Source organism: Mesoplodon bidens (assembly GCF_964165515.1).
Source record: "Mesoplodon bidens genome assembly, chromosome: 3".
NCBI classification, from domain to species: Eukaryota; Metazoa; Chordata; class Mammalia; order Artiodactyla; family Ziphiidae; genus Mesoplodon; species Mesoplodon bidens.
Genome location: NC_138178.1, coordinates 13,733,751 through 13,761,016, shown reverse-complemented (window position 1 = coordinate 13,761,016; position 27,266 = coordinate 13,733,751). Strand labels below are relative to the sequence as shown.

At 38.9% G+C, this 27,266-nt stretch overlaps 1 protein-coding gene across 12 annotated transcripts in view; it reads left to right on the top strand.

Annotated features, from left to right (window-relative positions):
* MLLT10 (MLLT10 histone lysine methyltransferase DOT1L cofactor) overlaps positions 1–27,266 on the top strand; it is a 244,697-nt gene that overhangs the window by 190,977 nt on the left and 26,454 nt on the right. For all 12 annotated transcript variants that reach the window (XR_014015434.1, XM_081229500.1, XM_081229509.1 and 9 more), the window contains one exon: positions 24,521–24,699. Coding sequence is in view for 11 of the 12 variants with exons in the window: in XM_081229500.1 (XP_081085626.1) it covers positions 24,521–24,699 (179 nt within the window). In the remaining variant the exon portion in view is untranslated. The remainder of the gene's footprint in view (positions 1–24,520; positions 24,700–27,266) is intronic.

Below are 27,266 nucleotides of genomic sequence, written 5' to 3'. Positions count from 1 at the left end.
TAGTTTGAGAGTGAGCATGTGTATTCTGAATCCACTACTCTTAACCAATTAATGTATGCATGTACTCCACCCCTTTCTCTCTCCTTAAACCCTTAGTTTCGCATATTAATAAAAGGAATCTTGCAGGTTGTGAGTATCTGCAATATGAAACATTCCTTCTCAAGAGTGTCGAAACTGTTTTTCATTTGACAAGTATATATTAAGTTCTTTCTAAATCTAAGATCCTGGTTAGTTGCTTTGGCAGAAATAAGTATATACTGTAAATGGATCCTCCCTTTAGGAAAGATAAAATCTAAAAGGAAAAGAAATGTGTATATAAATAATTTCAAGATATGTAGTTTTAACTTCTTTAATGATCTACATTATAATAAGAGTTCAGGGTCAGAGGAAATTACTTTCAACTGAGGGAAGGAGATGTCCAGAGAATGTAACATTTTACCTGATGCTTAAAGAGCATGTAGAATTTAGCCATATGGAGAATAGGGATCGGGATCGGGGCTAGACTCCTAATCCCAGAAATACAAAACAGCACAAGCAGTGGCACATAAATGAGAATACACAGGGGCTTCCCTGGTGGCGCAGTGGTTGAGAGTCCGCCTGCTGATGCAGGGGACACGGGTTTGTGGCCCGGTCCGGGAAGATCCCACATGCCACGGAGTGGCTGGGCCCGTGAGCCATGGCCGCTGAGCCAGCGCGTCCGGAGCCTGTGCTCCGCAACGGGAGAGGCCACAACAGTGAGAGGCCCGCGTACCGCAAAAAAAAAAGAATACACAGGCTGTGTAAAGTGATGGTGATGCTGTTATTTGATATGAATTAAGAAAAATAACACCCTTAGATACTAGGCCAAAGGGTTGAGAGTGTTAGTGTTTGAGCTGGGAAAAAAAGATAAAACCTGTTGTTTAGGAAGGTTCATCTGGCTGTAGCATATAAGAAGATTAAAAGGAGCTAATGCTGGAACAGAGAAACCAATTAGATTTTTAATATAACGTAGCCAAATGTATTGAGTACCTGAATGAGAATAATGAAGTCAGACTGATGGGACATATATTACCCAGGAAGGAACTGGTAGTAATTGTCAGTGAACTGAATGGCTGGAGCTTGGGAAGGATGGGTATTCATTTACTAACAAGGTATTTAGGTAGAGACGTTTAGCATGCAAATGGATTGATGAGATTAGAGTTTGGGCATGAAGGAGTATTGATAGTAGTCCTCCACATAGGGGTAGATAACTACAACTCCAAGATTGGTCAAGGCTGAGAAATATTGATAGAGAAGAAGAAGAAAGGTTGGATCAGGTTTATTTTAAGATAGGAAAGTCAGGGTGGAAAGGAAGACTCTAGAAAGATCAAGGATCAAGACATAAGAGAAGAATATTTGATGGACCAAACAATGTGGACAGATGGGAAGAGATCAAGTGAACAAGCAGAAAACAAGTAGAAACATTCAATGTAAAAAAACCCACAGTATTCATAATTTTGGATTAATGCATGTTTAAATTAGTAGAAATTTTAAAAGTAGCCTTTTCCCTCCAAAAGAAATGATTGTTACTTTCAGGTATGTATAGTAACTTTAATGTGTTTACTACAAAAGTGGTATCCTTTTAGTGTACTTCAGAATAATGTTTTAATGATTATATGAGTAACAAATAATGATACCTATATATGTAAAGATTATGGTTCTGAGCTACAGTATTTTCTTTCGTAATACTCAGTGTCTCCTGAGAAGTTACCTCCTCTCCTTTTGTGAAAAATGTGTCTGTCTGTCTCTCATTGTATTCTCTGCCTTCGCCTAACTGAATCAGTCACCAAGTGGTACCCTTCTAAATATTTTTTTCTAATTAATTAATTTGAAGCTTCCTAGATATGACTTTTATATCTGATTTCTTTATTATTTTCAGACTCCATCTTCTTCATGGCTGTGGGTTGGTTCAGATCCTTACTTAACCTCTTTCACAGATTATTGTAATATACTAGACTCCTTTTGGTTTTGTCAGTATACCTAGAGTTGGTCAGGTGGGCTGACCCAAGACAGAATCTCAGAAATGAAGGTAGGAAAGAATGTCATTTAATCATTAATGATAAAAACATAAACTGTCAAGAATGCCAGATTTGCTTATCTTACTCTTCCTTAAAATAATCTTGGGAAACACATCATAATTGGGAAGTTACTTGCTTAGTGAATCTGCTACCAGAATAAGGAGTTGGATTATGTTTAAAGACTGTCACCATCTTGATAACATTCTTTTTTTCTCTCTTTATAATGCAGTTCATTGCTTTGCAGCTTCCTTTTACATTAATGTCAGGTCATGTGTTTTCTGAAAATCTGTCCCAATCACCTTGATTAAACCTGGAGTTATAGACCATGTCTTGTGGTGAGCTGTTGCTATAGATGGCTGATATCACTTGTTTCACATTCATAGGGTCATTTTATTTCAGGATATCTGGATTTATGTATGTACCTATTTCTGACAATAGTATATTTATATAATAATAACTCAGTATTTGGAATTGTGTTTCTCAGATTTTTCTCCAGGATGCTTGTAATATTAGGAGCAACTAATATTTTTATTCAAAAGTGCATGCATTAGGAAACTTATATTGAAAGTTGTTCCTGGGTGTGTCAAGATTTAGGAGACTAAAAATCTGATCTTCTACCCAGATCAGTCCTTAAAGCAACTTTGGAGAGGAAACAAATCAGTGTAATAAACGTATAAGGGCATAAGGGAAAATAATTTGAAACAAAGAAAATATTATAAGAAAGAAGTAGAAATTTTAGGTATGGAAGGCTATTTTAATGGTTGAAGTAAAGAATGCAATATATGGGATAAATATAGCCAAGGAAGAAAATAATTAATGGAAAGTTCAGATTAAGAAAATCCCTAGAAAGGCAGAGAGAATCTATATATAAAAAATAAAACAATATCATATGGAGAATAGAAGTAGAATCCAGATAACAGGAGCCCCAGAAAGGTGGAGAGAGAAAGATGGAGAAGAGGAAATAACCTGAAGAAATAATGGAGGTAAACTTCCTTTAAAAAAAAAAATGAGGTCTTAGATTGAAACAGCTCATGAAGTGTCAAAGAAAAGAGTGAAGGAGGGCTTCCCTGGTGGCACAGTGGTTAAGAAACCGCCTGCCAATGCAGGGGACAAAGGTTTGAGCCCTGGTCCGGGAAGATCCCACATGCCACGGAGCAACTAAGCCCAGTGTGCCACAACTACTGAGCCTGTGCTCTAGAGCCTGTGAGCCACAACTACTGAGTCCGTGTGCCACAACTACTGAGCCTGTGCGCCTAGAGCCTGTGCTCCGCAACAAGAGAAGCCACCTCAATGAGAAGTCTGCACACCGCAACTAGAGAAAGCCTGTGCACAGCAATGAAGACCCAATGCAGCCATAAACAAACAAACAAACAAACAGACAATCTTCATCTGGACACATTATTGGGAAATTTAGACATATCAAAGAAATACATGGACTATTATTATGAAGTGCTTCTTGTAGTATCTCCTGGATTTGATTATCAAGTTTTATTTAGGAAGTTTACCTAAATAACTTGAAAATATATCCAGGATATATTTTCCCAGACACCAAACCCAGAACAACAAGTTGTATATTATTATGCATAAATAATAACTATGGTAAACAACTGTTGATTCCTTATAATATGACTCTTGTTTTCTTGGTTCTCAGATTCTAGTTGGAAGAGTCAGAAACGTAAATGAGTAATTACAGAATAAAATGTTAGACAAAATTATCATAGTGGATATGTTAAAGATTTATGTTATAGATTTGAGAGTAGTTTTTTCCTTGTCTTCATTTTCTAAAATTGAGTGTGGTCATTACATTCATTCATTCCATGCCGGGTCGTAGTTGCTGCATGTGGGGTCTTCGTTGCAGCATGCGGACTTCTTAGTTGTGACATGTGGACTTTAGTTGCAGCATGCAAACTCTTTAGTTGCGGCATGCATGCGGGATCTAGTTCCCCGACCAGGGATCGAATCCGGGCCCCCTGCATTTGGAGCACAGAGTCTTACCCATTGGACCACCAGGGAAGTCCTTATGTTTTCAATTAAATCACAAAAAATTTTAATGAAGAATGGCAAATTGTTTTAATAGCTGCCACATCTAATAAGATTATGTTTTTCATTTTAATTGGCAATTTTTCTTTTCCTATTAAACCTTCCTTTTAATTTCCTTAAGCTAAAGAAACAGAACAAAAAATCACTGTGTAATGAACATCATGTTTCTCATCTAGGTTTATGATTGATACTAATTTATGTGTGTCTTATCTCTTCTTAGTGAAGTACTCTCCTTCATTAAGCTGACCACCTATATATATATATATATATATATATATATATATATATATAAATGGATGACCACAAGAAAAGCAACAATGATTGCAATTACCAAACACGAAACATACTCATACTATGTCATAACATTGACATTCAGTCCAGTAATCCTCCACTGTAACAGCTCCTTTACTTCGCAGTGAGAATTGATTTGTATATTTTTTGTCTCTGAGTCCTTGTGGGATTTTTTTTTTATTCAAACAGAAAGTCACAAAAATTATAATCATCCTCATCAGTTCACTCAGTCCCATGTAATTAATTTTTTTTTCATCTTGATCTTTTGTTAGCACTTTTATGAATTCATCAGTTTTCCATTACAGTTCTGAAAATGCTTATTCATTCAGTTCAGCAGTATAGTCAGTTACCAGAAACCTGTACTTGTCAGAATCTTTTCCATGAATTCCTTGAAGATGAAACCCTTTTATAGGAACATATTTGCAGAAGTATCAGAGTACCCAGAGCTGTCTGTAAATGACAAAAGACTTAAAAATGACCACGGTTAAAGATTTGATGAAAGTTCATAATAATACAGTTGACAAGGAAATTTACTTATTTCTGAGATACACATTTTAAAGTAATAACTAGAATTATGACTTACAACATTATACCAGAACATATAAGATTTTTAGAAATTTCATGTAATATCTGAAACATTTGTATTAACATATTTCCATACAAATACCAGAAAGAAAGTTTAGTATTAGTTGTTTTGTTCTGTTTGTTTTTATATACTGCAGGTTCCTATTAGTCATCAATTTTATACACATCAGTGCATACATGTCAATCCCAATTGCCCAATTCAGCACACCACCATCCCCATCCCACTGTGGTTTTCCTCCCTTGGTGTCCATACGTTTGTTCTCTACATCTGTGTCTCAACTTCTGCCCTGCAAACCGGATCATCTGTACTGTTTTCTAGGTTCCACATACATGTGTTAATATACGATATTTGTTTTTCTCTTTCTGACTTACTTCACTCTGTATGACAGTCTCTAGATCCATCCACGTCTCAACAAGTGACTCAGTTTCGTTCCTTTTTATGGCTGAGTAATATTCCATTGTATATGTGTACCACAACTTCTTTATCCATTTGTCTGTCGATGGGCATTTAGGTGGCTTCCATGACCTGGCTATTGTAAATAGTGCTGCAGTGAACATTGGGGTGCATGTTGTCTTTGAATTATGGTTTTCTCTGGGTATATGCCCAGTAGTGGGATTGCTGGATCATATGGTAATTCTATTTTTAGTTTTTTAAGGAACCTCCATACTGTTCTGCATAGTGGCTGTATCAATGTACATTCCCACCAACCGTGCAAGAGGATTCCCTTTTCTCCACACCCTCTTCAGCATTTGTTGTTTGTAGGATTTCTGATGATGCCCATTCTAAGTGATGTGAGGTGATACCTCATTGTAGTTTTGATTTGCATTTCTCTAATAATTAGTGATGTTGAGCAGCTTTTCATGTGCTTCTTGGCCATCTGTATGTCTTCTTTGGAGAAATGTCTATTTAGGTCTTCTACCCATTTTTGGATTGGGTTGTTTGTTTCTTTAATATTGAGCTGCATGAGCTGTTTATATATTTTGGAGATTAATCCTTTATCTGTTGATTCATTTTCAAATATTTTCTCCCATTCTGAGGGTTGTCTTTTCGTTTTGTCTGTGGTTTCCTTTGCTGTGCAAAAGCTTTGAAGTTTCATTAGGTCCCATTTGCTTATTTTTGTTTTTATTTCCATTACTCTAGGAGGTGGATCAAAAAAGATCTTGCTGTGATTTATGTCAAAGAGTGTTCTTCCTATGTTTTCCTCTAAGAGTTTTATAGTGTCCAGTCTTACATTTAGGTCTTGAATCCATTTTGAGTTTATTTTTGTGTATGGTGTTAGGGAGTGTTCTAATTTCATTCTTTTACATGTAGCTGTCAAGTTTTCCCACACCACTTATTGAAGAGACTGTCTTTTCTCCATTGTATATCCTTGCCTCCTTTGTCATAGATTAGTTGACCATAGGTGTGTGGGTTTATCTCTGGGCTTTCTATCTTGTTCCCATTGATCTATGTTTCTGTTTTTATGCCAGTACCATATTGTCTTGATTACTGTAGCTTTGTAGTATAGTCTGAAGTCAGGGAGCCTGATTCCTCCAGCTCCGTTGTTTTCCTTCAAGACTGCCTTGGCTGTTCGGGGTCTTTTGTGTCTCCATACAAATTTTAAGATGATTTGTTCTAGTTCCGTAAAAAATGCCATTGGTAATTTGATAGGGATCGCATTGAATCTGTAGATTGCTTTGGGTAGTATAGTCTTTTCACAATATTGATTCTTCCTATCCAAGAACATGGTATATCTCTCCATCTGTTGGTATCATTTTTAATTTCTTTCATCAGGGTCTTATAGTTTTCTGCATACAGGTCTTTTGTCTCCCTAGGTAGGTTTATTCCTAGGTATTTTTGTTGCAATGGTAAATGGGAGTTTTTCCATAATTTCTCTTCCAGATTTTTCATCATTAGTATATAGGAATGCAAGAGATTTCTGTGCATTAATTTTGTATCCTGCAACTTTACCAAATTCACTGATTAGCTCTAGTAGTTTTCTGGTGGCATTTTTAGGATTCTCTATATATACTATCATGGCATCTGCAAACAGTGACAGTTTTATTTCTTTTACAATTTGTATTTCTTTTTCTTCTCTGATTGCCGTGGCTAGGACTTCCAAAACTATGTTGAATAATAGTGGTGACAGTGGACATCCTTGTGTCGTTCCTGATCTTAGAGCAAATGCTTTCAGTTTTTCACCATTGAGAATGATGTTTGCTGTGGGTTTGTCGTATATGGCCTTTCTTATGTCGAGGTAGGTTCCCTCTATGCCCACTTTCTGGAGAATTTTTATCATAAATGGGTGTTGAATTTTGTCAAAAGCTTTTTCTGCATCTATTGAGATGATCATATGGTTTTTTCCTTCAGTTAGTTATTATGGTGTATCACATTGATTGACTTGTATATTGAAGAATCCTTGCATCCCTGGGATAAATGCCACTTGGCCATGGTGTATGATCCTTTTAATGTGTTGTTGGATTCTGTTTGCTAGTATTTTGTTGAGGATTTTTGCATCTATATTCATCAGTGATTTTGGTCTGTAATTTTCTCTTTTTTTGTAGTATCTTTGTCTGGTTTTGGTATCAGGGTGATGATGGCCTCATAGAATGAGTTCGGGAGTGTTCCTTCCTCTGCAATTTTTTGGAAGAGTTTGAGAAGGATGGGTGTTAGCTCTTCTCTAAATGTTTGATGGAATTCACCTGTGAAGCCATCTGGTCCTGGACTTTGGTTTGCTGGAATATATTTAATCACAGTTTCAATTTCATTACTTGTGATTAGTCTGTTCATATTTTCTATTTCTTCCTGGTTCAGTCTTGGAAGGTTATACCTTTCTAAGAATTTGTCCATTTCTTCCAGGTTCTCCAGTTTATTGGCATAGAGTTGCTTGTAGTAGTCTCTTTGGATGCTTTGTATTTCTGCGGTGTCTGTTGTAACTTTTCCTTTTTCATTTCTAATTTTATTGATTTGAGTCCTCTCCCTCTTTTTCTTGATGAGTCTGGCTAATGGTTTATCAATTTTATTTATCTTCTCAAAGAACCAGCTGTTAGTTTTATTGATCTTTGCTATTGTTTTTTTGTTTTTATTTCATTTATTTCTGCTCTGGTCTTTATGATTTCTTTCCTTCTGCTAACTTTGGGTTTTGTTTGTTCTTCTTTCTCTAGTTCCTTTAGGTGTAAAGTTAGATTGTTTACTTGAGATTTTTCTTGTTTCTTGAGGTAGGCTTGTATAGCTATAAACTTCCCTCTTAGAACTGCTTTTGCTGCATCCCATAGGTTATGGATCACCGTGTTTTCATTGTCATTTGTCTCTAGGTATTTTTTGATTTCCTCTTTGATTTCTTCAGTGATCTCTTGGTTATTTAGTAATGTATTGTTTAGCCTCCATATGTTTGTGTTTTTTACTTTTTATTCCCTCTAATTCATTTCTAATCTCATAGCATTGTGGTCAGAAAAGATGCTTTATATGATTTCAGTTTTGTTAAACTTACTGAGGCTTGATTGGTGACCTAAGATGTGATCTATCCTGGAGAATGTTCCATGCCCACTTGAGAAGAAAGTGTCATCTGCTGTTTTTGGATGGGGTGTCCTATAAATATCAATTAAATGTATCTGGTCTATTGTGTCATTTAAAGCTTGTGTTTCCTTATTTATTTTCATTTTGGATGATCTGTCCATTGGTGTAAGTGAGGTGTTAAAGTCCCCCACTATTTTTGTGTTACTATCGATTTCCTCTTTTATAGCTGTTAGCAGTTGCCTTATGTATTGAGGTGCTCCTGTGTTGGGTGCATATATATTTAATATTGTTATATCTTCTTCTTGGATTGATCCCTTGATCATTGTGTAGTGTCCTTCCTTGTCTCTTGTAACATTCTTTATTTTAAAGTCTATTTTGCCTGATAGGAGTATTGCTACTCCAGCTTTCTTTTGATTTCCATTTGCATGGAATATCTTTTTCCATCCCCTCACTTTCAGTCTGTATGTGTCCCTAGATCTGAAGTGGGTCTCTTGTAGACAGCATATAGATGGGTCTTGTTTTTGTATCCATTCAGCAAGCCTGTGTCTTTTGGTTGGAGCACTTAATCCATTCACATTTAAGGTAATTATCAATATGTATGTTCCTGTGACCATTTTCTTAATTGTTTTGGGTTTGTTTTTGTAGGTACTTTTCTTCTCTTGTGTTTCCCACTTAGAGAAGTACATTTAGCATTTGTTGTAGAGCTGATTTGGTGGTGCTGAATTCTCTTAGCTTTTGCTTGTCTGTAAAGCTTTTGATTTCTACATCGAATCTGAATGTGATCCTTGACATGTAAAGTAAACTTGGTTGTAGGTTCTTCCCTTTCATCACTTTAAGTATATCATGCCACTCCCTTCTGGCTTGTAGAGTTTCTGCTGAGAAATCAGCTGTTAACCTTATGGGAGTTCCCTTGTATGTTATTTTCATTTTTCCCTTGCATGTTATTTTTCTTTTTTCCCTTGCTGCTTTCAATAATTTTTCTTTGTCTTTAATTTTTGATTACAATTTGATTATTATGTGTCGCGGCGTGTTTCTCCTTGGGTTTATCCTGTATGGGACTCGCTGTGCTTCCTTGGGTGGCTATTTCCTTCCCCACCTTAGGGAAGTTTTCGACTATAATCTCTTCAAATATTTTCTCTGGTCCTTTCTCTCCCTCTTCTTCTGGGAGCCATATAATGCGAATGTTGTTGCGTTTAATGTTGTCCCAGAGGTCTCTTAGGCTGTCTTCATTTCTTTTCATTCTTTTTTCTTTATTCTGTTCCATGGTAGTGAATTCCACCATTCTGTCTTCCAGGTCACTTATCCGTTCTTCTGCCTCAGTCATTCTGCTATTGATTCCTTCTAGTGTAGTTTTCATTTCAGTTATTGTATTGTCATCTCTGTTTGTTCTTTAATTCTTCTAGGTCTTTGTTAAACATTTCTTGCATCTCCTAGATCTTTGCCTCCATTCTTTTTCCGAGGTCCTGGATCATCTTCACTATCATAATTCTGAATTCTTTTTCTGGAAGGTTGCCTATCTCCACTTCATTTAGTTGTTTTTCTGGGGTTTTATCTTGTTCCTTCATCTGGTACATAGCCCTCTGCCTTTTCATCTTGTCTATCTTTCTGTGAATGTGGTTTTTGTTCCACAGGCTGCAGAACTGTAGTTGTTTTTTCTGCTGTCTGCCTTTTGGTGGATGAGGCTATCTAAGAGGCTTGATGTGAGGGACTGGTGGCGGGTAGAGCTGACTGTTGCTCTGGTGGGCAGAGCTCAGTAAAACTTTAATCCACTTGACTGTTGATGGGTGTGGCTGGGTTCCCTCCCTGTTGGTTGTTTGGCCTGAGGCAACCCAACACTGGAGCCTACCTGGGCTCTTTGGTGGGGCTAATGACAGATTCTGGGAGGGCTCACGCCAAGGAGTAGTTCCCAGAACTTCTTCTGCTAGTGTCCTGTCCCCATGGTGAGCCACAGCACCCCCCACCCCAGCCCTGCCAAAGTCCTGCATTCAATTCCCGCTAGGCCTCAAAATCTGATTCTCTAGGAATTCCTCCTCCCGTTTGCTGGACCCCCAGGTTCGGAAGCCTGACGTGGGGCTCAGAGCCTTCACTCCACTGTGTTGACTTCTATGGTATAAGTGTTCGCCAGCCTGTGAGTCACCCACCCACCAGTTACGGGATTTGATTTTACTGTGATTGTGCCCCTCCTACCATCTCATTGTGTCTTCTCCTTTGTCTTTGAATGTGGGGTATCTTTTTTGGTGAGTTCCAGTGTCTTCCTGTCGATGATTGTCCAGCAGCTAGTTGTGATTCTGGTGTTCTCACAAGAGGGAGTGAGAGCATGTCCTTCTACTCTGCCTTCTTGGTTCCTCCTCCCACCTATATTTTTATACTTCATCTTAGCTAAGTGTTTCTATAGACAAAGTCACACCATTGACAGATTCCTGCCATTGTAGGTTCATATTAGCCTTGAGTGATATTTAAATTGCTTTGCAAAGTTAGTACACATCTCTAGGAAGCTCTTAATTTTTTCCATGATTGTTCTTTTTTTTAACTATTCCTCCCCTTTCCCCATCCCCAGTATATTAGATGTCTTTGCCTCTTACTCCCAGAAAAACCTTGATCTTCTAATAACTCAGTTCTGTAACCTACTTGATTTGTGTCCATCTCCTTTTCCTTCTCTCTAGTCCTGCCTACAATCAAAGGCTAATCCTTAGTTGTGGTCTGGATCTCATCCATCCTTTTTTGCCCTCTCAGAGACCTTGCGATTTTAGTGTCCTTACTGTCTCTTTCACTATCACTTATCTTTGCCCATCTACATCTAAACATGCTCTAGTCTTTTCCTCTTGAAAAAAACACCAAAAAACCCAAACTGTGTTTAATCCCACATTCCTATTTGTGTGCCTAAACCTCAGACTGTTTTCCCCACACTCCCTTGTTTAAGATCTTCTTGTACTTCCTCACTGAGCGAATTCATGTCTGTTATCAATTCTGGACACAATTGTAGGCATTATATCTTAAATTATTACTCTTCTTATTCTTTCTATTCTTGAGGAATTTTTTTAGATTTTCATCTGTCTTTCATGTCCCTTACCCTCTCTTTTATAATTTCCACTTCTTAATCTCTCTGTGCTATATCTGTACTTTTGTTAACTCTTTTTTGTTCACTCACCATTTCTTTAGCTCTATTTATTTATTGTTTCTATTTAGTGAATGTGTTTTTAAATTTTACGAATTCTTTGGGTGTTTTGTTTTTGTTTTTGTTTTGTTTTTTTGCTGTACGTGGGGCCTCTCACTGCTGTGGCCTCCCCCGTTGCGGAGTACAGGCTCCGGACGCGCAGGCTCAGCAGCCACGGCTCATGGGCCCAGCCACTCCGCAGCATGTGGGATCTTCCTGGACCGGGGCACGAACCCATGTCCCCTGCATCGGCAGGCGGACTGTCAACCACTGCGCCACCAGGGAAGCCCTGTTGTTGTTTTTTTAATGGACCTGGTCTGGTTTTGTTTTTCTTCCTTGTTTTTTAAGAGTGTTCAGCTCTTTCCTCACATCTAAAAATATTTTTATTTTGAAACAGTGTCAGACTTACAGAAAAATTGCAAATATAGAGAACTTTATTTTCCTCAACCATTTGAGAGTAAGTTACAGTCATAGTGCCCCGTCAGCCCTGAATATATAAGTATTTCTCACAAACAAGGATATTCTCCTACAGTATCATGGTACATCTATCACGAACAGGAAATTAATATCGACAGATTACTAGCATCTAGTCTTTAGACACCATCTGAGTTTTGACAGCTGCCTTAATTTTTGAGGATTATAGGCCAGTTATTTTGGATTTGTCTTTTTTTTTTTTGAAGTTACTAGGTTCAGGCTATTTGTTTTATTTTATTTATTTATTTATTTTTTGGCCGTACCACATGCACTCAGGGATCTTAGTTCCTGACCAGGGATCCAACCCGTGCCCCCTGTGGTGGAAGCGTGGATTCTTAACCACTGGACCGCCAGGGAAGTCCCAGGGTTATATATTTTAGAAATGATATTTCCATTGCATTTTGTCACATGGCATATAATGAGACTTTTCCAATGAAAAGGTTTTCTTTCCCCCTTATAATTAGTATTTTGTGGAATAAACTGTGAGACTATGTAAATATTTCATTCCTCGTCAGACTTTCAGTTTATTTCAGTATGGACTTATGGATTTGTATGGGTTATAATCCATTTGTTGTGATGCTCAGATTGTTCACAATTAGGCATTGGGAGCCCTTTAAGCTGACTCCATGTCCTTTTGATATGTCCCCACTATTCTTTTAATGCTTCCTTACTTTCTGACACTGCAAGTATATTAGTTTTCTCTTGCTGCTGTACCAAATTACCACAAATATTAGCAGCTTAAAACCAGACAAATTCCTTAGTGCACAGTCAGAGGTCTGGGTTGGGTAAGTTGGTTTCTCTGCTTAGATTCTCACAAGGCTGAAATCACGGTGTTGGCCAGCTCTTACTGTCAGGAGACTCTGGGAACAACCCGCTTCCAAGCTCATTCAGGTTGTTGGTGGAATCCAGTTCTTTCCTTGGAGTGGTAGAACCAAGGTCACCATTTCCGGTCAGTTAAGGGCCTCCCTTAGCTCCTAGAGGCTTCTTTCCCATCCTTGCACACGTGTCCCTATATCTTAGAGCCAGAAAAGGTGATGCTTTGAATCCTTTTCACACCTAGAATCTCTCTTGAGGTCCCCTTCTGCCGCATTTGTCTTGCTTTCTCTTCTGCATCTCCCACTGACCCTTCTGCCCTTCTTCGGTTTTTAAGGGCTCATTCAGTTACACTGGGCCCACCCTCATATTCAGAATAATCCACCTATTTTAAGGTCAGTTGATGAGTACCTTAATTCAATCTGCCAAGTGCCTTCAGAGCAGTACCTAGATTAGTGTTTGATTGAATAACCAGGAGAAGGGAAACGTGGGGAATTCTGCTTACCACAGAAGGATATCCCAGGTTCTTCTTTTTTATATAGAATGTTGTTCCTTTCTCATATTTTTGATTTTTTCTCTTAGGTTCTTAATAATTTAAAATCTTTATCTCATAATCTTTATTTGCTGTTTCTATTTTCTAAGGTTCTTAGAAGATAGTCAAATCTTAATGTCCGCTAACTTGTGATCAAGGGGATTGTTCTTTCCATGTTTTCTAATTTTGGATTGCAAACTCATTTTCTAGCCTGGGTTGAGGATATATCCCTTCAAAGAGGTTTTGTGTTTGTTTCTGCTATATATTCAAGTGAGGGTACTGCCTGACCTCTTCTTATGTTGATTCAGCATTTGGGATTTACCAGACCAGGCAGATGGTGTAAGTTCAGACCCCAAAACCTATTTGAAGGCAAGGCCGTGGCTGTAAATTCTCAAGGCAGATCTTCCATCCTCTATCCAAAGCTCAGATCAAATTGGACAAACTTCCTTATTTTATTTTTCTCCCTGTGTATGCCGTGATTTTGGGGTTTTGTGTTTTGTGGGGGTCTTTGGGGGTGGAGTGGAGAAGGGATGGGTTAGTTTTCCCCTAAAAGTGTAGCCATGGGAAAGTCTAAACTATATAAACGGGGTCTCATCAATTTCAGCTTTCCCTCCATTGGAGACCCAAGGTTTTATCTCTTTTCCTTGTGGTGAGCATTAAAGCCAAAGCTCCTAGGTTCCTGACATAGGCTGGCTGCTTCAGGGCAGCTGTTAAAGCCTTTCCTCTTTATTTGGACCCCTAATTTTTTTTGTGTGGGTTTAGCTATTCACATTTAGGTACTTTTAATTGGGAAGGTTTTTAGGTTGTCGAGTCTGCCTTGTTGCCAGAAAGAGAAATTCCCCCATTGATTGATTGATTGATTTTTTTGAACCACTTCATATTGGCTTCTGCAACTACTACTACACTTAGGTCAGGAATAGCTTTCACATTGTCAAGTCCAAGTGAGTATTTTTCAGTTTTCTTCTTACATTACCATCTTACATCACTTCCCCATCTCTTCTTTTTCCACTTCCCCTCACTTGGTTGTCCTACTGTTTTGACCATTTCTTTTTAGTTTTTTGTGACTTCTCCTTTATCCTGATTTGGTGTTGAAATTCCTTGGGGCTCACTCCTGAGCCTCTGCTTTACTCACTCCATAATTCTCACCAAATTTAAGTTACTTAAAATCTTTTGTGTAAAGTATTGCAATAACTACCTAACTAATCTCCCTGATTCTACTCTTCTGTTGTCTTTTAAGGCATTGTTCACTTTGTATTCAAAGCGATCTCTTAAAAGTATTATTATGATCATGTCACTATCTTGGTTAAGACGCTTTAATAGCTTTCCATTACTACAAAATTGGAAAGTCCTTTATGGCCTGCAAGGTTTTACCTGAGCTGACTCTTGGGCTGGATTCTAGCTTCTTTTTTTTTTTAGTTCCCCAAGCAGGGATCAAACCTGCACCTCCTGCAGTGGAAGCTTGGAATGGGTCCTAATCCCCCTGCAGCGGTCCTAACCACTGGACCACCGGGCGAAGTCCCTAGCTTCATTTTGAGCATCTTGTTTCTTTGTTTATTATACCACAGTGGCTGTGTCCATTAGGGTCCACTGTACGTAAGCCACAGAAGTAGGTTCTGTCGAATGTAAGCAAAAAGTAATTTATTGGATATATACAGTTATTTTAGAGAATTAATAGAAAAACCTTATTCTAAAACTTTTGGAGGAGAGAAATAAGGGTAGCTTAAAGGGCAAAGTGAACAAGAACTAATAGACTCCTAATATTATTACCATTAGACTAACTTAGGTCTGATCATTCTCTGCCCTTATGAGCATGCATTCAAGGTGTAAGTTCCCAGCAGAGACAGTTCGCCTCAGATTGGATTACATGTTCATCCCTGGTCCAGGAGTGCATGAAGTGGAGGAGGGGTACTTCCCTAATAGAAAATAGGGTGCTATTTGGAAAAGAAATGGGAAAGAGGTCTAGGCAAGTAAAATTAGAACTTCCCCTAAGGACTTCCTTTTAGTTTATGTGTCACTTTACAAAGGCCTACCCTTTACTGCGAATTTTTCTTTTCTCTCTCTCTTTTTTTTTTTTTTTTGGTACTGCTAATCTTAAGTTACCCCTCGTATTCTGTCATAGCACATTCTACTTTTTCATCAGAGCACTAATATTTGTGTGATTATTTAACGTGTGACTCCTTTACTTTAAGCTTCACGAGTGCAAGGATGGTATCTGTTTTCTTCTTTGTAGCATCTTTAGCAGCAAGTATTGTATCTGGGCATATTAGGTGCATAAATATTTGTAGAATATTGTAAAATCAGGTCAGCTCTGCAGTATTCAATTGATATCAAAATGATATTCAAGACATTTAAAAATATTTTAAAGTGAAATGAGAAAATATGTATGGTAAGTGTAAGAGGATTAAAAATTCTATGTCCAGTATATAGGCAACTATATAGAGCAAAACTGTAAATTCTGCACCAAAAAGTTTGAAAATATATAAAAATATTAACAGTCTTTGTGGTTGATTTTTTTTTTCCTACTTTCCCATCTACTTAAAATTTAAATAATGAGTATGTGTTGTCTTTACGGGTAAATTCAAAAGAAACAACACATAATGAACAAAATTGGGATTGATGCAAAATACTTTACTCTGTCTACCAAATATAGCTTATCAAGTTTAGGTGATTTTAACTTCTAGATGCACTTCAGACACATCTTTCTTCATGGTCAGTTCCACTGCCATTTTCAGAGGATCATAATCTTTCATCTAGTTTATGGAATAGCCTCTTAAATGATCTTTCTGTTTCCACTCTTCCTCCTTTCTATTCATTTGCTACACAGCAGTTAGAGGGATGATATTTTAAAAATCCAGTTCTCACTATTCGTCTTTATTGTCTTCCCATTGATCTTTTTTAAAAATATTTATTTATTTATTTTTGGCTGCGTTGGGTCTTTGTTGCTGCGCATGGGCTTTTCTCTAGTTGCAGAGAGCGGGGGCTACTCTTCGTTGCGGTGCGTGGGCTTCTCATTGTGGTGGCTTCTCCTGTTGCAGAGCATGGGCTGTAGGCACGCAGGCTTCAGTAGTTGTGGCTTGTGGGCTCTAGAGTGCAGGCTCAGTAGTTGTGGCACACAGGCTTAGTTGCTCTGCAGCATGTGGGATCTTCCCGGACCAGGGCTTGAACCCATGTCCCCTGCATTGGCAGGTGGATTCTTAACCACTGCGCCACCAGGGAAGTCCCCTTCCTATTGATCTTAACATAAATTCTAAACACCTCTGCATGGCTTACAAGGTCCTGTGAGATCTACTCCTTCCCCTCTCTAACCTTGTCTTCTACCAATCTCTCCACTATACTTGAGCCATATTACCTTTTTTTTTAACTTGTCTTTTTAAATTTTTTTTGCGGTACGCGGGCCTCTCACTGTTGTGGCCTCTCCCGTTGCGGAGCACAGGCTCCGGACGCGCAGGCTCAGCGGCCATGGCTCACGGGCCCAGCCACTCCGCGGCATGTGGGATCTTCCCGGACCGGGGCACGAACCCACGTCCCCTGCATCAGCAGGTGGACTCTCAACCACTGCGCCACCAGGGAAGCCCTTAACTTGTCTTTTGAACGAGCTTTTCTGCTTCATTCTTTGCTCAGTTAACAACTACATACCTAACCTTTAGGTCTTGTTATATCATTTCTTCAGACAGGTCTTTTCTGCTTCTTAATTTTTCACTCTCATTATACCCTTTCTCTTCCATCATATAGCGTTTGCCACAATTTATAGTTGTGGTTTTTAAAAATATTTAATTAATTAATTTATTTGGTTGCTCTGGGTCTTAGTTGCTGCCAGCAGGCTCCTTAGTTGCAGCTCGCGGGCTCCTTAGTTGTGGCATGCGAACTCTTAGTTGTGGCATGCATGTGGGATCTAGTTCCCTGACCAGGGATCAAACCCGGGACCCCTGCATTGGGAGCACAGAGTTTGACCAGGGAAGTCCCATGTGTTTGTTTTGGTGTTTGCCTCCCTAATTGTATATTCCTGAAGAACAGAGATCTTTTCTGTCTTGTTCCCTACTTTATTCCCTGCTCTGAGCACAGTGCCTGTCTTTTAGTACATAGGAAATAAATATTTCTTGGGTGGATGGATAAATGAATCATTATGTTACTGCCACTCTCTGTATCATTCTGCATCTTTGTTTCTTTTTGTTTTGTTTTGTTTTTCATTTCATTCTTTTTTTAAAATTTTTTTATTGAAATATAGTTGATTTACAGTATCTTTATTTTAAAACATCCCATTGTCGTGAGTAAAAAATGGGGACTGTTTGTGCTGAGACTCCAGTTCTTAAAAGTACCTGTGAAGGTGGCCTAGTTCGTTCACAGCATGATAAATTTGCTAGAGCACACATTTGTGCGCACACACACATTTGCACACATATGCACACTTGCCTCAAATGAGCAGCCTAGAAACAGAAAAGACAAATGAAGACTCCTAGTCTACACAGCTTATGAAACAATAACAATAGCCTCTAGTCTATTGTGTGTCTAGTGTGTGCCAGGCATTTAATCCTTTCAACCTAATAAACGACAAGGTGTTCTCATGAACCCCACTTCACCTCTTTTTTTGTTTTTTAAAATAGATTTGTGTATGTATGTATGGCTCCATTGGGTCTTTACTGCTGCATGCGGGCTTTCTCTACCAGCAGCAAGCAGGGGCTACTCTTCGCTGTGCTGCATGGGCCTCTCATTGCTGTGGCTTCTCTTGTTGCAGATCACGGGCTCTAGGCACGTGGGCTTCAGTAGTTGTGGCATGCAGGCTTAAATAGTTGTGGCACGCAGGCTTTAGTAATTGTGGCTCACAGACTCTAGAGTGCAGGCTCAGTAGTTGTGGCATACGGGCCTAGTTGCTCCCTGGCCTGTGGGATCCTCCCAGACCAGGGCTCGAATCCGTGTCCCCTGCATTGGCAGCGGATTCTTAACCGCTGTGCCACCAGGGAAGCCCCCCACTTCACCTTTAAGGAAAGAAGCTTAGCGAAGTTAAGTTGCTTGACCAAAGTCACGCAGCTGATCTCAGGTCCAAATGAGCCCAACCCTGCAAGTTTAATTACTAAGCTATACTGCCTTGCCAAATAGAATTTCACTCATTCAATACTGAATGATAATAATAAATATGTATTGCAAATCTAGTATGTCTGGCACTGCTCTAAGTACAATACTGGGAATAAGGCAGTGAACAAAGCAGACTCCCATCCTCGTGGAGAGTACATTTCAGAGGGACATGGGAAAGACAGTGAACCAAAGGAATAAGGAAAACATGCAGAATGATAAATGTGATAACGAGCATGGAGAAAAATCAAGCAGGGAAGTAGATGGGTGCAGTAAGGGGGTTGCAGTACTCAACAGGGTGGTCAAGGAAGGCCTCTCGGAGAAGGTGCCATTTGAGCCGAGACCTGAAGGGTGCCAAGACATCTGTGAGGAACCCAAGGAAACTTCGGACAGAGGAGGAGACGCAAGCACGGTCTGTCAGGCACACCCTGACGCTAAGAACCCCAGAGGGGAGCCTTTTTCAGGACAGCTGCATGTTATACCTGCGCTGCTTCTCTCCCTCGGGCGCCCGTGGGTGGGTGAGCAGGTCTCCGTCCTCACCGCCCCTGTCACACGTGACGGCTGACCCAGGCTGGTCCTAAGCCCGGGCCTCCTCTCTCGCCAGTTCCATTCGCCAAAATTCATTCCACACGAGGAGCGCTCCTCCTGACACTGCTCATTCCACACGTCCTCCCACGCCTGGTTACACACAGGTAAAAGTGTGGTAATGCACCTTTGTTTGCCCATTGGATTAACAAAGATCTAAAGACTAGATAAAATCGAGCGTGAGGTGGAAAACAGGCACTTGGTCTCTGTGGGTGAAGAGTGTAAACTGGTACAGCTACCCTGAACGGAAGGTGCACAATATTGTATCCTGAACAGGTGAATTTGAGGGTATTTTCCTTGAGCTTGTGCATTGCAGGATTCAGTTATATTTAACTAGATGAATGTCACCTTGATTTGGCTTAAAATAGCATATAACTTGTAAAAGATGAAAATAGAGTGAAGTTGAATAGAAAGCAGGTACAGAACAGTCTGCGGAGGGTTATTTGCCTTGTGGAAAAGGATCTAGAGGTCTTAGTGAACGGTTAATGCTGTACCATCATACCTGAGGTATGAGGGAGTTGAGGTGAGCCAGTGGTCCTCATTTTCAGAAAAAGATTTAGAATTCCATGCTTTCCTGACTTGATAGGAAAGGAAAATTTTGATTTGTTCTATTTTATTACAGTAACCTGAATACCAGTTTCACAGTGTGATTGCTGCGTTTTTAGCTGTGCAGTTTCCCATTTAAGATCAAACTAATGCAGTTAAAAAACAGACTTAAGTTTAGAGATTGAAGATCCTCAAACACACCACAGTTTTACTTCTCAGTATTATACTTTCATGACATATTATTGCATGTGGTAATGGTATTTGCAGTTTTCAGAGTGTAGTACGGATTGAAGATCCTCAAACACACCACAGTTTTACTTCTCAGTATTATACCTTCATGTATATTATTGCATGTGGTAATGGTATTTGCAGTTTTCAAAGTGTAGTACGGACATTAGAGGACCTGACAATTAAAATACTGTACTTTCCTGACTTAAAGATAAATTTTTAACTAGAGCACTAACTCTAAAATAGCTACAGCTACCATTTATGGCAACTTACTGTGTATTAGGCACTGTTAGAGCCTTTACATGGGTATTCTCAAAAACCTTTAAGGTAGCTATTATCTTGGTTTTTAGAAGAGAACAGTATGGAGGCTCACAGAGTTTAAGATCCCAAGGTTGGGAGAGCCGGGACGTTTGTCTCAGTCAGAAACTTGTCCTGTGGTGATGTCAGCCTGCTGCCTCCAGCTCACTTTTGTCTTTTAGTTTTGGGAATTGGAGATTCCATGTACAGTATGCTTTTTGACATTAAAAAAAATCAGCCCTCTACCTTTTAAGGTACTTTGAAAAAGCTGAGTTCAAGTACTTCTCTCTGGAACTCTTCCACCCCAGTCTCTTCCTCTGAACTTAAGTCGTTTTTTGTATCGTATGTCCTTCTTATGGTATTTAGCATTTCCTTCCTGTATCATAGTAGCTTGGGAGTACTTATTAGCTCTGCTGTGAGACTATAAGTTCTTTGAAGGATGAATTCCTTTCTGTTCTTTGCTATCTTCATTGCCTTTTAAAAAATTATTATCAGAACCTCAATAAGTATTTGTCGAAAGAACTATGGGGTAAACAACTTAAAACAATTTTTTTTTCTCACCTACATGCCTGTCCTTTGGAATGTAGGTTTATAAATATTCACTGCATTTATGTGCTCTTTTCTGTCCTCCACAGCCAAACTTCTTAAAAGAGTTATCGTGCCAAAATTTCTTGTTACTTTTCATGACTTCTTTTTCTGGCCTTACCTTAAATGACCAATAGAATCATTTGACCTTTTCCTTTGAAATTCTCTTAGGTGGTTTCTAAGATTCTCTCTGTTTCCTTATTTTGTTCTTTGTGGTCCATCTTTCTTTGTCTACCCTTTAAATGGTAATGTTCCCTAGGTCCTGTCTTTAGTCCTCTTCTCTTGATCACACCAAGAACTTCCCTGGGTGATCTCATTTTTCCTTGCCTTGCCTTTGACCAGCTTCCATATCACAGATTTTTTTTTTTTTTGCGGTACACGGGCCTCTCACTGCTGTGGCCTCTCCCGTTGCGGAGCACAAGCTCCAGGCGCGCAGGCCCAGCGGCCATGGCTCACGGGCCCAGCCGCTCCCCGGCACGCGGGATCCCCCCGGACCTGGGCACAAACCCGCGTCCCCTGCATCGGCAGGCGGACTCTCAACCACTGCGCCACCAGGGAGGCCCCATATCACAGGTTTTTAATCAAATACTTACAGGAGCTAGGTAGGTAACATAAATGAGTGACGAAGAGGTGAAGCATAAGGAATGGTGGGACTCTGGTGGGTTAAGGAATCAATGCCCTGTCCAGAGCTCGGGCGGATTGTTGCTATTTCAGAATATAGTATCCAGTGTTGACAGAGCTTCAGGTTTTTCAGGAGAAATTAGAAATCTAGACTTTTTCATTTGAAATTTCCGTGTTTCTAAATATGAACTAGTTAGCAGGCCAACAGTAAGCCTTTCTGAGTTTTCACATTTACTTATTCTATCTTTGTCATCCTTCTGGCTCCTGATTTGTGTCTCCAGACCTGATTTTTTCTGCTGAGCTTCAGGCTCATCCCATTCTGTTTTAGATGATATAGGAGTTTTGTGTCCCACAGGCATCTCAAAGACTGTGATGATCAACCTCAACCTCAAACATGTAATTAGGAAGTGGTTTTGGTTGTAAAGTCACATGGCTATGAGTTTGACTCTTGGTTCTACCATCTACTAGGTCACTAAAGGAATAAGTTTATTTTTTCAAACTTCTGTTTGCTCATATGTAAAATGGGAGTAATAGTTACTTCATTGGTCTGTGGTCCTAGCACAGTGACCTACACATAGTAACAAGTGCTGGATACTCTCAGTTGCTGTTTCTACTTCAGTGAATGTTACCACTCTCACAGTCACTTACTGGTGTTTAAGAGTCATTTTTGACTCTTCCCTCTTTTTTATTCTTCAGATCTAATTAGTTACCAGTCCTATGAATGTTGTCTTTGTAATGTCTCATTACTGCTGTTACCTTAGGTTTGTTTTTTTAATATTATTATTATTTTTGCTCATCAGTATCATTGTAGCAGCCCTTAACAGCTTTCTCAGTCTCTGTTTAAATCCCCTCCCCAATCTGTTCTCAGCCTTGTACCAGTGATTTATTTATGTTTTGCTGAAAGACCAATCTGATCACACCAGACTTCTGCTTACAATACTTTGGTGGCTTCCGATTGTCTCTAAATTTTTAACTTTTAACATTTTAACTTTTAATGTTCTTCTTGATTTGATTCCTGCTTATTTTTTAGCCTCATTTCTTGCTTAAGCTACACGGATGGCACTTGGAAGTTCTTAGAATCCACCTGGCTCTGTGGTGCCTGTTTCTTCCTCAGAATGCCCTTCACCTCTGTCCTGCAGCTCCTTTAGAAATTAGCTTTAAAGGCACACATCTCTCCCAGTTCGCTTTTTGACCCCATCCTCTCTCACTCCAGGTCTGGGTTAGATAACCCTCTTTATGCACTCATAGCCTCCCGAGGATATCTCTATCATAGTACTCTTCACAGTCTTTTGTAATTGTCTCTTTTTTCCACTAAGCTTCTTGAAGGCGGAGACCACATATCTTGAATGGCTTTGTATCTGTAGGGCTTAGAATAATGTCTGGCAAACAGTGAGCTCTCAGATGTTTGTGGAATGAATGTATTTGTTAAGTGGATAAATCTTTATTCTGGAGAAATTGTAGATATAAAAAGATTCTTAGGAGCCTCAATTATAGTTGTAAGGCCTTTAAAAATGTCCCAATTTTTGTATTCCCCTTGTTTGAAGATTATAGATACTTTTATTTATTATGAATCAATAATATTTATATTCTTTAGAACAAAGTAAATTTTACTGTTGATATAACCAAGCACTGTGTTTTCTCAAAAAAATTTTTTTGACTATAGCATACTTAGGTTCTTTTTTTCTGCTTTCCTCTTGTTTATAGTGTCAAGTTCTTAAGGTCTTATTCCCTCCCACCCTCCCAAGAGCCCTGGTTTATTATAAGATTTCTCAGCTTCCATTGCTATTGACTCTATGGGCCAGATAATTGTTAGTTATGAGGAGCTGTCTTGTGCATTGTACAATGTTTAGCAGCATCCCTGGCCATTACCTACTAGATGCCAGTAGTACCTCCTAGTTTTGACAACCAAAAATGTGTCCAGACATTGTCATATGTCTCTTGTGAAGCAGAATCACCCCTGGTTCAGAACCCCACTGGTTTATAGAGATTCCTGTCTCTTAACCTTTATCCTCAAAGAGCCTCTCCTTCTCTGTGGACTCTTTGTTTATCAGCATAAGAGCATGATCTCCCATCTTGAAAAAAAAAAGAAACAAAAAACCCACAAAACACTTTTTAAAGTAACTCCTAGTTTCTGCTTAACTTCTGCTCATTTTCTCTTTCTGTCCTCTGTCCATCTACTTTTCTAGAGTGAATTGCTTCTACTCTTTCTTTCTGGCTTTTTAACCCTGTGGTGCTATTGAAAATGCTTTCAAATCTCTTTCCTCTTTCCCTGTGTTCTCTGAAGTGAATGCTACCACCACCTAGCTTTCCACGTCACCATCATCTCTTAATCCTCTGGTCCCTGGCCACCCCGACTGCTACTTAGATACCCCATTTGGTCCGTCATAAAGTCCTGTTTATTCTACCTCCTGAATATCTATAGAATCCACCTGTATTCTTTATTCTCACTGCTGTGTCCCACCAGTGGCATCAGGCTCTTTGTTGTTCTCGGAATATCAAGTCTAGTCCTGTTCCATTTTATTTTCTGCTCTGTAATGTGGATGACCTTTCTAAAACAAAGTCTCTTCCCATTTCAGACCTTCTCAATCATGAGTGCTGGGGCTCTAGTATCTGCATTTTTGAAAAGCTTACCAAGTGATTTTTATACAGCTCTAATTTCTTCATTCTCCTATTTCAGAAACATGTTACTGCTCTTAGGAATTCCTAAACCCCTTATTATTATTTTTACAAAGCACTTCCTGATGTGATCTCTGTCTCTTAACAAATCATCTTTGACGTATGAAAAAAGTCTTAGTTTCTTTAAGACAAGTGCTTTATGAAAAGTCAGTATTTATACATTTAGTTCATGGGGTTTTGTTTGTTTGTTTGTTTGTTTGCGGTACACGGGCCTCTCACTGTTGTGGCCTCTCCCGTCGCGGAGCACAGGCTCCGGACACGCAGGCTCTGCACGCACAGGCTCAGCGGCCATGGCTCACCGGCCCAGCCGCTCCGCGGCATGTGGGATCTTCCCGAACCGTGTTTTTTTTTTTTTTGACATCAATAGAATTTATCATTGTGGGGAGGGATCAGGAGGAAATGTGGGTATTCTAACTTATTGATTAATGTTGTGTATCTGTGACAAATTTGACTGCTAAATTATAAAATATTTAAATAAGATTTTTTTCTTGTAGGTATTTATAGCAGCAGTGATGTAGCAGTATCATTTCCAAATGTAGCATCTGGCTCAGGATCCAGTACTCCTGTCTCCAGTTCTCATTTACCTCAGCAACCTTCTGGGCATTTACAGCAAGTGGGAGCGCTCTCCCCGTCTGCTGGGTCGTCTGCACCCTCTGCTGTTGCTACAACTCAGGTAACTTATTACCATGTTACAAAGTAACATGTACATCCGTTTGTCTTTTTTTTTCTAAACATCTTTATTGGAGTATAATTGCTTTACAGTGGTGTGTTAGTTTCTGCTGTATAACAAAGTGAATCGGCTATATGTACACATATATCCCCATATCTCCTCCCTCTTGTGTCTCCCTCCCACCCCTCTAGGTGGTCACAAAGCACCGAGCTGATCTCCCTGCGCTATGCAGCTGCTTCCCACTAGCTATCTGTTTTACATTTGGTAGTGTATATATGTCCATGCCGCTCTCTCACTTCATCCCAGCTTACCCTTCCCCCTCCCCGTGTCCTCAAGTCCCTTCTCTACATCTGTGTCTTTATTCATCCTGCCCCTAGGTTCTTCAGAACCATTTTTTTTTCTTAGATTCCATATATATGTGTTAGCATACGGTATTTGTTTTTCTCTTTCTGACTTACTTCACTCTGTATGACAGACTCTTGGTCCATCCACCTCACTACAGATAACTCAATTTCGTTTCTTTTTATGGCTGAGTAATATTCCGTTGTATATATGTGCCACATCTTCTTTATCCATTCATCTGTCGATGGACACTTAGGTAGCTTTCATGTCCTGGCTATTGTAAATAGAGCTGCGATGAACATCGTGGTACATGACTCTTCTTGAATTATGGTTTTCTCAGGGTATATGGGATTGCTGGGTCGCACGGTAGTTCTATTTTTAGTTTTTTAAGGAACCTCCATACTGTTCTCCGTAGTGGCTGTATCAATTTACATTCCCACCAACAGTGCAAGAGGGTTCCCTTTTCTCCACACCCTCTCCAGCATTTATTGTTTGTAGATTTTTTGATGATGGTCATTCTGACTGGTGTGTGGTGATACCTCATTGTAGTTTTGATTTGCATTTCTCTGCTGATTAGTGATGTTGAGTATCTTTTCATGTGTTTGTTAGCAATCTGTATATCTTCTTTGGGGAAATGTCTATTTAGGTCTTCTGCCTATTTTTGGATGGGTAGTTTGTTTTGTTGATATTGAGCTGCATGAGCTGCTTGTATATTTTGGAGATTAATCCTTTGTCAGTTCCTTCATTTGCAAATGAAAGTAAGTTAGATTATAGGGGAGATAAATGAAATAGGGCTTCCTATAGGAATTTATAAAATATCTCAACCTGTATTGACATGAGTGGAAATAATACACATTTTTACATGATATTCATGAGAGAGCACAGAAGAATATGTTGGCACCAACTGATTCTTTTCAATTTCTGAGTTCCTGATTTTGTCCTAATGATGTAAAATAGTAATTTGGGGGGAGCTTTTATTCCCTCTTTTAAAAGTAGGACTTACAAAGTATGAACCATTTTTGGACTTCTGTGGTTTTAAAAATTCCTTTCATAATTTTAAAATCACAGAAATATATGAATATCTGTGGTGTAAATTTTTAAAAACCAGTGAAGGAGAATATAGGATTAAGAGTGAATGATTCTTTTAAGTACTTATATGGTGTTCTTTCTTGTGATAAAGAAGGAATATTTATAATATTATAAATAATGGTGACTGTGTTGGTGGTTTTGCATTTATTTATCCTTTTCCTTCATTTTAGATCTGGAACTTGATAGGTGACCTAGTCTACAAGAATGCTCTAAGAGCCAGAGTCAAACCAGAGAAATCATAATTATACAAATAGGATAGTAAATGGGCACAACTGTGTGCGTGCGCACACACACACGTGCGTGCACAAACATGCACACACGCATGCACACACACGCACACACACTCACTCCCCATCCCCAACCCCCATGTTTCCTCAAAGGTAATAATTTAAAATTCCTAAAGTATATATATTTTTTCTTTATTTGGAATTCTTTATAATTTTATTAGTTTCATTTTACCCAATGCCTCTAATAGTCTCAGAGTTTTAAGAAAATTACGGCAAAGACAAATGTCTAATTATAAACTAGTTTAGTTGTTTGTAAGTTGCTGTAAACTTCTACTTTATGTATGTGTTCATAATTTCTATTGTACGGGCCTTAGAATATATGTACACTTTTCCAGCATTTTCTGTAAGTTGTACATCAGAGCACAGCATTAAGTTATTTTTAAAGTATGTAATGGTGCAGTGCAAACGATCACCATTATAATTAGATCAAGAATTAGAATAAACAACAGTTCAGCACAGAAAAACAATGGCATGGTTAGTGGTATTGTCTTTGAAAATGAAAGTTAACAATTTGGTGAACTTCTCAACCTGACTATTTTAGGAGAGTTTTTCTCTAGCTCATTTCACTAGCCTTGGTGAGGTATAGGCATAATGATAGGGGTTTGGGGTTAGAGAGGGTGAAAGGATAGATGAGAAAATGGCTCTTATTAATAGTTTTATCTCTTTTAATTAAGTGTAACCATATGCTGTTGATAGCTTTATATCCTTGGAAAGAGTCTCACATGAACATTTTCAATGTGCATTTTTCTTTGCTTTCTTTCTAAAAGTCTGTTTTAATTACCCTCTGGTTAATTCCAGGCTGAATTAAGCAAAAATCTCATTTCTTCCCATTCATTATGTTTGTGGTTTTGG